The sequence below is a fragment of the Falco biarmicus genome, chromosome 14 (assembly GCF_023638135.1).
Source record: "Falco biarmicus isolate bFalBia1 chromosome 14, bFalBia1.pri, whole genome shotgun sequence".
In the NCBI taxonomy this organism is placed as follows: Eukaryota; Metazoa; Chordata; class Aves; order Falconiformes; family Falconidae; genus Falco; species Falco biarmicus.
Genome location: NC_079301.1, coordinates 9,725,919 through 9,738,563, shown reverse-complemented (window position 1 = coordinate 9,738,563; position 12,645 = coordinate 9,725,919). Strand labels below are relative to the sequence as shown.

General features: G+C 40.0%; 1 protein-coding gene across 4 annotated transcripts in view; it reads left to right on the top strand.

The window, feature by feature from the left end:
• The window catches only part of DOCK11 (dedicator of cytokinesis 11), an 85,154-nt gene extending 72,784 nt beyond the window's left edge, over positions 1 to 12,370 (top strand). For all 4 annotated transcript variants that reach the window (XM_056359482.1, XM_056359483.1, XM_056359480.1 and 1 more), the window contains 6 exons: positions 1,665 to 1,811; positions 2,854 to 3,064; positions 3,406 to 3,596; positions 4,259 to 4,359; positions 5,530 to 5,668; positions 8,278 to 12,370. In XM_056359482.1, coding sequence (XP_056215457.1) covers positions 1,665 to 1,811; positions 2,854 to 3,064; positions 3,406 to 3,596; positions 4,259 to 4,359; positions 5,530 to 5,668; positions 8,278 to 8,400 — 912 coding nt within the window. In that variant the 3' untranslated portion in view covers positions 8,401 to 12,370. The remainder of the gene's footprint in view (positions 1 to 1,664; positions 1,812 to 2,853; positions 3,065 to 3,405; positions 3,597 to 4,258; positions 4,360 to 5,529; positions 5,669 to 8,277) is intronic.
• Positions 12,371 to 12,645: the final 275 nt, after the last annotated feature.

The window sequence follows — 12,645 nt, the reverse complement described above, 5'->3', positions numbered from 1 at the left end:
TGGCACGTCTGCGTGAGCGTTGCAGCATTGCACCCTTGAGATGAGGGTCTGTGTCCCTCTCCAGGAGCACTTGATTTATTATGAAGTTTGTTTCTGCTCACAGGCTTTTCATCAAACAACGCAGCAGTTAGGAAATGGCTTAATGGGTTCAGAAAACGTGGGGGGTGGGGAGGGTAGGAGTGTAATTATAGTTATCAGAAGTTACACAAACACAATTTAGCGTGTATGGTGTATAAACAGTAATAGTATATAACCATGGTATGTAAACAGCAGCAGTAACAGCCATTTTTGTCTGCAGACAATTGCTCTTCTCCCCCGGGAGAAGCTGGAGGCAAAATACGTATCAGTGTTGGTTACATACTTGTAGAGACAGGTAGGGGGTTTTGTTAGCTGAGGTAGCTGGAAAAATGGACAAGATCTGGGGCTCAGTCTCAAGAAGGAGCATGATCTTACCGTATCCGATGCAGCCTTCTGAGCCTGAAAGCAGCTGTGTGTGGGGTTTTTTTCTCCAGCTATAGCAGTTAATCTAATAAAGTGTGTTACCCCTCATCTCCCTTGTGTCTCTGAACTATCAGCTTCTGCTTGTGGACCCATAACCAAGGGGGAGATGCAGGATCCCTCTTTAGAAAATGCTATGTAAATTATATTAGCCCTGCCTTTCCTTGTTCCTTCCTTTAGAGGAGACAATGAATACCCCTGAAAACATCTTGAGTTTGTGCCTCTGAACACCATTGTCATTACATGCACAACATATGGGAGCATTGACTTTTGTTGCAGCAAACATAGGTTTTATTTTTGTCCTCATCTTCAACTTTGGATATGTAAAAAGTAAATAAGATTAGCGATAGATAAAAGGAAACAACTGCTAGCTTAGTTTTCTAGAAGCTGTAGAAATTACTGGATCAGCCCCTAAAATTAAGCTATGTAAAACTTCATCCTGACAACCAATACTTGATCCAGTTTTGCACTTTAAAGCTTAGCCGGCTTTATACGCCAGCTACACAGAGATATTTTTGACACTTTATCACAACTTCTGACTGGAACAGCTCACCAAAGCATGAAGCTTTCATGCTGTTTCCATTACAGGGAGGACTGGTGATGCAGGCACGACCTTTAATGCAATTTTGTCTCCTTGCAGCAAATACACCAAATCCCACTTCCCAGAAAACGAGAGGAATCAAAACACAGGAAACCCATTTCTTTATTTACTGCTTGAAGTCCCTTGCAGCCTACACAAAATCCTTCTTTTCAGACTGTTCATGTGGCTCTGCTATCAGGGCTTCCTCGACTTATCTTTCTGCTCCTCCTCTATGCCTTATGTTTTTTGTGAATTTTCTCCACTTGCCTCTTTCCAGCCTTCCAAAAAGCCAGCTTCTGGCCAAACCCATCTTCCATATTGTTTAGATTTCTCCCTGTCATGTGCAAGCCTCTGTGTTCAGCAATGACACGTTTGTGTTGGTTGAGGAATTTTACGATTTTTTTTCACATGTTTTTTAAAGAAACCCATTAAAACAGGCCACGTTCAGTGAGCCATAACTGTCTAAACCTTCTTGACTTTCTGAAATGTTAGTAGATGCTTGCTTTCAAAGTGGAAAATCAAAAATCAAGTTTTCCAAGCAAAGAAACCCAGCCATTCCTCGATACTCATTTGTGATTAATTTTAGACGTTCTTTGAAGAAGAAGATGGGAAGGAATACATCTATAAGGAACCCAAGCTGACAGGCCTCTCGGAGATTTCCTTCAGACTTCTGAAACTTTATGGAGAAAAATTTGGGTCAGAGACTGTAAAGATTATCCAGGATTCTAACAAGGTAAACTGCACGAACAAGCTAACAAAGTGCTATTGGCAGTGAACATCAAGGCCACATACTCGAGGTGCACTGATGAGCGTGACATAAATGCCGCTTGTATCCTAACACTGGTCAGGGACTGGGGCTGCGCTGCTCTAAGCACTGTGCAAATGGAGCACAGAAGGATGAGCGTTGCTCTGTGGAGCTGGAGATGGGAGACCACAGAGCATCCCTTACTTCTGCCAGTAGGAAGGGAGGAGCGAGCCTTCTCTCCCACCCTCTTCCACAAAGTACCTTGCTCCCAACTGTGCCTCGCAGCCTCATGCTCCTGTGGGGATGTGTTGCACAGCTTGACCAGTTTTGGTGCTGATCTGGCTCCAGGTGGAAATGAATAAATTGGGAACTATGAGTGGAAAATTGCAATCCACATCCCACTGAGCCCTCTTGTTGGGAGGCGTTTAAGAGCCAGCACAGAGGAGCAGGTGATGGGAAGCAGAGTTACTGTTGCTTTGACACTGCCAGTCTAAATCTTGTGGGGCCCTGTAGCTGTAGCTCCTTCCTTTTCCTATGGAATAACCGTTGTTTCTCCCTGCAAGGGCTGTTCACACCCTGAAGTTGCAACCATGGGTATGTCTGGGTTACCAAAGATAGTGCTGGTGATCCCAAAGCTTGCTTTGTGCAAGCCTGCAGGTTTGTACGCTGCAGCACAGCACTGTGTGAGCTCATGGCCTGGGAGCAATACAGGCATATTAGAAGGACTGAGTGGCTAAGGTGTGTGCTGCGTGACGGGTAAGGCAGTATGGCTCCCTGTTCCAGATGCAGCTTGTTTGGCATCTGATGAGTTCTTTCTTGTGCCACACCTCCTTGTCTTGTGTATCTGCTAGCGATGGTCTAGACATCAAGGTGAGGCCAAAGGGAGTGTTTGGTGTGTCATTCCCCTGTTTGCAATGGCGCTGGGGCAGCAGGGAATCCATTTAAATCGGATCTGTGTGGGTAAACTAACCAATTCTAAGTTAAGTTATTAACCTTTGTTCTTCTAGTGAGTAACCACCTTATTTCACAGGTCAACATTAAAGACCTTGATCCTAAGTATGCTCATATTCAAGTGACTTACGTGAAGCCCTATTTTGAAGACAAAGAAATCTCCGAAAGAAAGACTGAATTTGAAAGAAATCATAATATCAATAGATTTGTATTTGAAACTCCTTATACTTTATCTGGAAAAAAGCATGGAAGCGTGGAAGAACAATGTAAAAAAAGGACCATTCTAACTAGTAAGTACAAGCATATGGACATGACAGTGTGTATCAGCAACTATCTTTAGACTATTTTTGCTCATGAGAATATCCCAAGTCAGAGTCAGAAATTCTCTCAGCCACATAAACAGAATGACGATACAATATTCTGGTTGGGAGGGGGAATTTACCTTGTATTTCTGTTTGCAGGTTTTTACAAATTAATAAATTGTGCTGGTAAATTACAGCCTTGTCCAGGTTTTCACACACACTGAGTAAAACCCTGAGGGCAAGGATCTGCTGGTATATGTTCTATGAAGAGTACTTCTATTTGTTGCATGACTTTTCAAGCTATAAAATCCCTTTGCTGTTTCTGCTAGCTTTGAACTCCTTTCCGTACGTAAAGAAGAGAATTCCAGTCAATTATGAACATCAGGTTAATTTAAAACCAATTGACGTTGCTACCGATGAAATAAAAGACAAGACAGCAGAGCTGCAGAAACTCTGCTCTGCTGGTGATGTTGACATGATCCAGCTGCAGCTCAAATTGCAAGGCTGTGTTTCCGTGCAGGTAAGGCTGGATGTCTGTTCAGAATTATGTTTATATACCCATCTCAGAGTGAGTCATCTTTTTGCAACGCAACACATTTGCTTTCCAGAAATCATTAACTACCTCATTTGCAGCGCTGCAACCATCAACCTGCCAGCGCAGCTTTCCCTGCCGCATATAGCGGGACATTAGCAGATGGGTCGTGGTAGTAAGCAATTTGTCCAGCGGTGTTTACAGTGTCAAGTCCAAGGGTAATTGCACATTAGCTGGCCACGGGTGAATGCTGAAATAATCTGCAAGAGTTAAGTATGTACTGCAAATATCAGGCCCAAATAGCCTTTCTGTAACCCTGACTTTTCAAGCTGGATAAATGACCTTAAGACTCAGACCGCACTGCTTTTCCAAATGCAAATAAGAGAAAGGTATGAGGAAACAGATTGCATCTCTCTTTTTGTCTCCATTTATCTTTTAATCTTATAAAACCTAGATAGAAAAACTGATAACTTTTGAAACTTCAGGTGCCTCCGGTGATGTTAGTAATGCAGAGTTGGTGGCATTCAAATGATATGCTAATGCTGGTTCTGTTTTGTTGGGGTTTTTTTTTTTAATTTTTACTCCCTTCACAACTGCCCTTAGCCACGCAACAAAAGTTCTAGCATAATTTCTTATTTCTTTGGTTCCAGGTTAATGCTGGTCCCTTGGCCTATGCCAGAGCTTTCCTAAGTGACAGCCAGTCCAGCAAATATCCTACTAAGAAGGTGAATGAGTTAAAAGAAATGTTCAGGTAGGATTTCTAATATAATAAAAACTAGTCAGCCAGCTGGAACATAGTACCTGCTTTACTTATATTTTTGTCTGTCTCCAAAATCAGCAAATGCTGAATGCTTAGACGTGCCTTATGAAGATCCAGGTCTCACAGCGTTGTGGGTGCTCAGACATATGAAAAAAAGTAATGTAACTATATACGTCAAGAGTTCCCAAGCTCAGGGCTGTGATCTCCATGGGGAGATTTTCTAATTCCGGTCCCTTAAGGGTATGTTTTAGCTCCCACTTGAAAGTGTCCCCCCAAGATATAATCAGGTAGCTCCTGCTTCACCTCAGGATGATGAGCCTTCGGCACACTATTTTCTGAACTTCCCCGTGACTCCCGTTTTGCTCATTGGTCACTGTATGGAGAAAGCAGCATTTGGGCCAATCCTATTTTCCTTCACTGTACTGAGTAACCTAGCAAACCATGGAACAAAGACAGGAAGAAGCCCTGCAAACATGCCACATGTGGATGCAGAGCAGAGGGAAGGCGGTTTTACTTTCCAGCCTTGCAGTGCAGCCAGAAGGGCAAGCACTATCTCTATGTATGGAAAAAATCCCAGAAAATCCCAGTCATGCTTGTATTTTCATTGGAATCTATTAAAAAAAAAAAAAAAAGTTCCAGTAACCAAGAAAAGAATATTACAGCCCCCATGACCTAAATTTCTTTCTGGAGGATTTATCTGCTGTTAGCAACTTAACCTCTCAAGCACACATGGTACAACACATACATCCAAGTCTGTCAAGCCCTGTACAATTCATTTCCCCTCTGTGCCTGACCACGGCATCCCTTGGGCTTGTGACCCGATGTGCAGCTGGTTGGGCTTACCTGGGACCGGCAAACTGTGTGTGGTCCTACAGGCAGGGGTGAAGCTGTGAGACCATGGTGTTGCACCGCGGGTGCATGTGTCCCATCTGCTGAGGATCCAGGCTGGAAAAAGCTCCAGCAGAAAGCCCAATACCTGTGCTGGAATCCCTTCCCATTCCCTGATCCGCTGTGCCAGGGATGCTCCTAGAATGTGACTTGTCCCAAATGTTGGAGAAAAGGGGGGAGGGGGGAAATAAGATTTGCCTGTCTGGTTGGTTGCTTGCTTCAGTGGAAAACTGGGCTATTGTGATGCCCAAAGTTCATTCCTTTCCTCCCCAGGAAGTTCATACAAGCCTGTGGAATTGCTCTGGAGCTCAACGAGCGACTCATTAAGGAGGATCAAGTGGAGTACCATGAGGGGCTAAAATCAAACTTTCGGGATATGGTGAAAGAGCTTTCTGACATCATCCACGAACAGGCACGTACTGCATGTCAGGAGCCCGCAGAGGTGGTTCTCTGCTTGAAAACTAGCTAATGCTGAAAACTGACTGAAATCTAACTGAAAACTCGATCGCTCTTCATGTTGTTTAGCTAAATATAAAAAGGGCGAGTAACGGGATGTGGAAAGTAAATGATACACTTGGTGGATTCCTAAAACCAGTTTCTGTTGACTGAAAGCCTCAGCCTGGTGTTGGTATACAGTGTACATCAGGGTGGAGTCTTCACTGACACATACTGTTAGTCTCCTCACTGCTGTGGTCATCGGAGATCCTTTGCTGGGTTTTACCTCATGTTTTCTACATTGTAATAATCTGTGAAAAGTCACAAGTCAAGATTCTCTGGCAAAATTTCCATTTCCTCAATTATATCCAACTTAAGTTCCTTTTATTATTTTTTTCTCCCATTAGAGGATGTTTTCTTTTAATTTTGGCCAAATGCCAACATGCTATTTATGCGCACTGTTAAAATATTCGTGCTAATTTATCTGACCTATGTTTTAATGTTTTCTTGGATCATTTTAGGACAATGTATTTAAATAGTAGCATCAGAGAGGTGAGAGAATCAAAGAACAGTTGCACTTCTACCTCGTGTCATGCTGTGAAATTAGATGAAAACTGGCTTACTGAAGTAATCTCCATACCTGTGCTCTTTAATTTTGCCTTCATAATGACAAAAGAAAGCTCGTTGTAAATCTGTAGTATCAAGCACATAAAATGAACGGTACAGGCTGCATTGTGATTCATAGTACTTGAAGTTTAGAAGAATGGTTTTGGAATCTCCCAGTTACTCAACACATAGTCCATGTGTGACTGTTAGCTAAAAATGCAGCATTTTAAGTCTCTAAAAAATATATAGGCGAATTCCACAGTAAGTTGAACAGTTGTTCAAAATAATGCAAAAACATGCAAGTGGCAAAGCACTACCACTGCACCAGGCTGCTGTTTGTAAGTTAGGTTTATTTTCAATAAAATAATGCTTACGGCAATCAGTCTTGTTATGGAAGAGTGCAATATCATTTCAGGTGAACAGTCTCATGAAGGGGCTGAATTTTGTTGTAGGAGTGTAAGGGAGGATCCATTTGAGAATAAGTGACTGCTGCATCCCCTTGCTTTTGTTAGATTTCCCTGCTCTTCTGCTCATGACCACCATTTTCTTAGTGTGTAAACTACTAATTTTGCACATTTGGCTCACTCATTTTTTCACGTACATTACCTACCATGGATACTCACTGCTGAACTTTGCTCAGAGATACTCGTTCATAGGACTTGCCACCTGCTTACTCTAAGCTGTTTGCAAGTAAACCTTTCCAAGACATTTAATTTGCATGCAGGTGCTGGAACTTCTGTGGTTTCTGAATTCTGCAATAGTCAAATCAAAAGCAAATCACTCTGTTCTGCACTGTCGCAGTACAATAGTTAAGATTATCTTAGAACATCTAAGTATTGTTAAAGCACGCTCCCTATTATCTTGATAGATTTACAAACCCAATGTCATATTGATTTCGGTTAACGGGCAAAATATTACAGCAACTGGAATGTCAAAGTGGAGGGCTCACTGTGAAGGACATACTTTTCACTTTCTTCTTCTATTAGACCAAAAGGCAGCTTAAAAGATGATGTTTACAAGCACTGTTCTTTATGGCTGTGCAACATCATGTAGAAAACCACTGACTTGAACTTTACATTGCTATCAAGTGACCTAAGTATCTAACAAATTAGACTTAATAGAACATGTTTTCCTCTTCTGCAAAATTACTCGATTAAACATTAAAAGTATATTACGTTAATTTAGGGCTCTTGTTGCAAACAAAATATGCTTTTCTAAATATTGTCAGCTCCCCAGAACAGCACAGGCAGTGCACTTGGTTTGAGATGGCAGGGCAGACGGGTCACTCACTGGGTCAGCCTGTGACCTATCTACACATCTTTCAAGTTAGGGAAATGTAAACACAAAAAATTGATAAACTGCAGCTGAACAAGTACAGGAAGCCTCCGAGAGTGGCAGAAAGCTGGATGTCCAGAAACTGTTTATGGTGGCCACTGATCTCAGTTTCACTAACGTAAATTCAGGCTAACTAACTTGTTGACTGGTGAACCTCAGGGTGAAGAACAAATAACGGTCAGCTCTAGAGGAGCTCTACCAGTCTAGTTAGATCCTGTGCTGTAAGACTGTCCTTCAGGCCAAAAAATACACAGTCTTGTCACGTGGCACGGATGTAGTGAGCGTTTACTCTATTTAACTGCATGTTTTCCCCCTGTTTACCGAAAAAAAAAAAAAAAAAAAAGAAAAAAAAAACATTAGAATTTTGTTCTGCTAAGATCGAATAAAAAATTACTGCACAGAGAATTGTTTCTTTCCTATACTGGATAGCTGTAACTAAAAATGATCCGGTAATACACAGAACAGTGCCTATATGAATGCTAAGAAATTGCTAAATTACTCTTCTTTCTCATTTCTTTGTTATGCTGCCTTTGCGAAACAGCTTTGAAGACAAGGTTGGATATCTTTTTTGCGTACCTTTTTAAACCGCATGATTATAATAATGAACTGAAACTTTTACTGAATTTGTGATTATTTTTTGTCTAGATCTACCACGAAGATACAATGCACTCACCATGGATGCATGACTCCCTACACGTCTTCTGTGCGATCAGCGGAACATCTGGTGATGAAAGTTACTGTTCACTCAGACCCACTGCTGAAATATAAACATATCAGTCGTATTTTACAGACCTTTCTCAGGAATACTTGGAACTGTACAAAGGATGTTTTAAAAAATCCATTATGAGCAAAGATTCAATTTTTTTTTCCCCCCAAAAAAAGTTGCCATGCTTTCAAACAGGGTGCTTGCTTATTTTGCAGAGCAACATTGAAAGTGCCTGGACGTTGCACCACTGTGCTTGTTTTCTACAATTTTTTTTAAGCTAAATGTATAACAGGACGTGGGGAGGCAGTTATCTAAATATGTATTGAATTGCTGAACTATGAATTGAAAGGATAACAGTACTATGTAAAGTTGTACAATGCAATATAATAAAATGTAAAACTACTTTGTAAATAGAAGGAGCATAGAGTATATAGAAGTTAGCATTATGTCGTATTTGCTGCTAAAAGCTTTGTTGGAGAGGGAACATGAAAGAGAGATTTCAGTCATTAGTAAGAGACCTTCCTCTTCTAAAAAGTGACTTGGGATGCAGATGCCCCTGTTGCTCTCAGACCATGGAAGTAAGCTTGCCCTAGTCTGGAATAACTACAGCCGAAGTCAGAAATGGGGATTTTCATACATCCTCTGAGCAGATGATTCTCAAGTAACCTCCTTGAGAGCTGAGCCAACTGAGGCTGATCTCAGTTTTTGCTAACCTTTCACAGCTGCGGGAGGATAAATTGTACCCACTGAGGACCACCGGACAGATTTGTTATTCGATGTGAGTTTTTCCATTTACCGCTCCTGGTCTCACACAAATGCAGACTCTGAGGACATCTTAAATTGAGCTGGCAATTACAAAGTGCTTTAACACCTTTCAGAAAAATTTTGATGATCTGTGAGATGGGCTTTAAAAAAAACAATGCAGCACATCAAAATAACTCATACAAAATTGAGGGGAGGGTTTAACATCGTATGACATGCACGTTCCCTCCAGTTAAACAGATCTGTTTTCTGAAAGCCCGTCATTTTTGTTTGACAAGGGGTTGGAGAAAATGTCTTTTCCAGAATTCTTTTACTCCTTCTTCCCCTCCCCAAAGCTTTAGTACATTGCTTCTTATTCATACAACACTTTTAGATGCAGGAAGAAGAAAACAGATCAGTAATTCTTTTGTCCAGCAACATTTTTAACATCCATGTTTTTCAGAATCCCATCAATTGTAAATACGGTTCCAGTAGTTCATATGGGAAGGGTGGGGGTTTTTAAGGCTATGTAGCAAAATGCCATAATAAGCGGACTCCAGCTGAGTATTTAGCTTGGCTGTAGTGTCTATAAAATGTTGAGCTTCTTATTTCTGTAACAAAAATTATCTTCAAAGAGTAACTGGACCACATTTCAAAATGTTTATTATGCATGATTCTAAAAATACCTAAAATTAATTGTCTCCTGAGAAAATACTTTTGTGATCCATAAAGTCACCCGTTAGCTGCTGCAGGCAAAATACAGATGTGCCTATGTTACAAACAGACCACATTTCTGCTTGTATGTGCTTTTATGCCAGGCAGGCTCTAAATTTAGCTTAACAGAAAGAGGAAGAGAGACTGGTATATTTAAATATGGTTACTACCTTATCGATTTTTCATCTTTCAACGAATAGTATTTAAAGGCAGATAGTGAGAGTTTTCCAAATTACTTTGTTAAAAGGTGATGAAGCTGTTGAATAGTGGATACATTACAAGATTTTTTTAGAGCTAGTTGAACTCTAAACATCAATACTAAAGGCATATATTGAATACCGGCAGCAATGATGAGATGTGGGCATCGAAAAGCTCTTGCACTATAGCTGTTTTAAATCCTGCAGCTAACCTAATAGTTTTCCTTGAATTGCAGTGAAATTCTTATTCGTGTTTTTTGATGTCTTTAATGTTCTGAAATAATGTTGTTAGTTGAATTTTCAGTTCCTGTTCCTTTTTTTTTACTGGAATTCCAGTGCAATTCTTACATCTTCAGATTACTTTAATGGTCCAAGATGAATTTTTGTCTGAACTTTTCAGTTTATTGGTGGTATTGGAGTTGTCCTGTCTTTTTACTTCAATATACTGGAAAGCCATCTCGGTAATTAAGCCAAAAAATATTTAATGTAAGTCCCATTAGAATATATACAGTCAGTACAGTTCAGAATACATGCTTATATGCAGTTTTGATGAACAGCAAAAATGATCATGCCCTAAGTATTTTCCTTCTGTCCTGCAGGTAAATAATTTGACTGGATGGAAAATTTTTCCTTTTTAGGTGGGTTATAAAATGACTGGTAACAAATCAGGTTAGTTTTTCTTTACATTTTCACCAATCTAGAAATGATAGGGAGCAGTCATTAGATATTTCGCAGCTGAATCTGGATGACGATGCCAAGAAGGTGTACACGTTTTCTCTACCTATCCTTTTCCTATGTAATTTTAAACATAATTTTCCTACATAAGTTTAAAGAAATTCTCCAGATTTTTTCTCATGTCTGACTGAAATAGCTTAATTCACAGATATATCTGGGGATTATACTATATACGTGCCTCTTTTATGTAGCCGGTACTCACATTGGGTACTTCCTATTTGCTGCCTTTTTTTGAAGAATATAAACGTTTATTGTTCGTTACACTTTGGGTTTTCTTATACTGCCTAAGGAATGGCAGGAGGTTTTGGTCTATAAAAATCAATAACATATTTCAAATTGCAGCATGGCATGCACCCTTTTATATATCAACATAGCTACACATACATATTTTCTATGTACACCTCTAGTTACTTTTGCTGCAAAACTGCTGTATAACAAATCAAGTCTTCAGAAGGGATGCACTGGTGATTTTGCATTAAAGGATTAAAAATAGGATAAAGTATCTGTCCATGAGGATTAAAAGCACTTGGCTACTTAACAGAGGACTGTTTTGGATAATGGTATGTGTTGGAGCCAGTTTGTTCGCAAATAGGACATATAAAGCAACACAGGGTCTGCCAGCACTTTATGTACAAGAACATGCTTCTAGTGACTTATACACTTAGATGGAGTAAGCAAAGTATAAACATTGACTCTGTTTGACTCACTGCTTTTCTCTCTGCAGAGGGATTAGAAAGTAGTATTTTAAGACCAGTAACTTCAGCAGTACATTTCTTTCCCCCAAAAAATCTGGAATACAGAATTTAGTGCAGCCAAGGACATATTTCTACATGCTTCTCAATGTCCTAAATTTTTTCTGGTAACAGAAATTTTTGTGAGATAAGCCAACAAATGGAAGATCATGGATGTGAGAATACCTGTAATGTGTTTATTTTGTTCCAGAAACCTTTTGAACATATGCCGTATGGTATTTTGATATAGAATAAGAGTTTATGTAAACATAACACCTTTTGTGTCAAAATAGATAAAGTATGTTTGTTTCCCCTTCCCCTGTTTCCCTTGTATCTATACAAGATAGAGTCCCGTGGACTTCACAGCAGGCTTCAGAATAACCCTACAATTTGACGTAACACAGCCCGAAAGAACTGGAGGAACATCTAAGTGGAAGTCACGGGCTCAAAAGTCTCATACAAGTTAAACCACATCTTACTGAATTTACCTATTTGAGGAGAGCAGCATGTGTTCATTCCATGTTCACTGAGCTAATTAGTTCTTCTAATTAAACGAGTTCTTACTGGATCGAGGAATATTCTGTACAGCTAACTATTACGCAACCACCAACTGTAGTACTTTAAGTAATATGCTTGTGTCAAGCAATGGTGAACCAGTTATGATATACACATAATATTTCAGCTGTTCTGGATGTAATTGACTCTCTTTTCATGTAAATTTAACACCTGCTACTATGTGTTCATAACAGAAGTGCTTTTATCATGCATGTTGTATATATGTGTGTTGTACAAGCCCTGTTTAACCTAAGTGTGACAACAGAACGGTACATCGTGTTCGTCTCAGTTGTGAATTGATGTACCGGTGACACCAATATGCAACACTGGTCCAGAGCTTTCTGAGACCATCAATCCTCTATTGCTCTTTTTTTTCTGGTTCTCTTTTTTTTTTTTTGAAGACTCAATAGTTCTGACAAAGGCCAGGGCAACATCACATTTCAGTCAATCCAGATAAAACAGAGTTTATTCCAGGTCAAAATAAATGAGTACAAACCCAGGAAAAATAAGTGTTGCAATAAACATGTTTTGCTCAGGGGTTTTCTTCCCTTTACAGAACAGGATGAGTGATCTGAAGCTAATACCGGTGTAAGATACATGGGACTGAAACGTAGTCAAATGAGCTATCGCATAT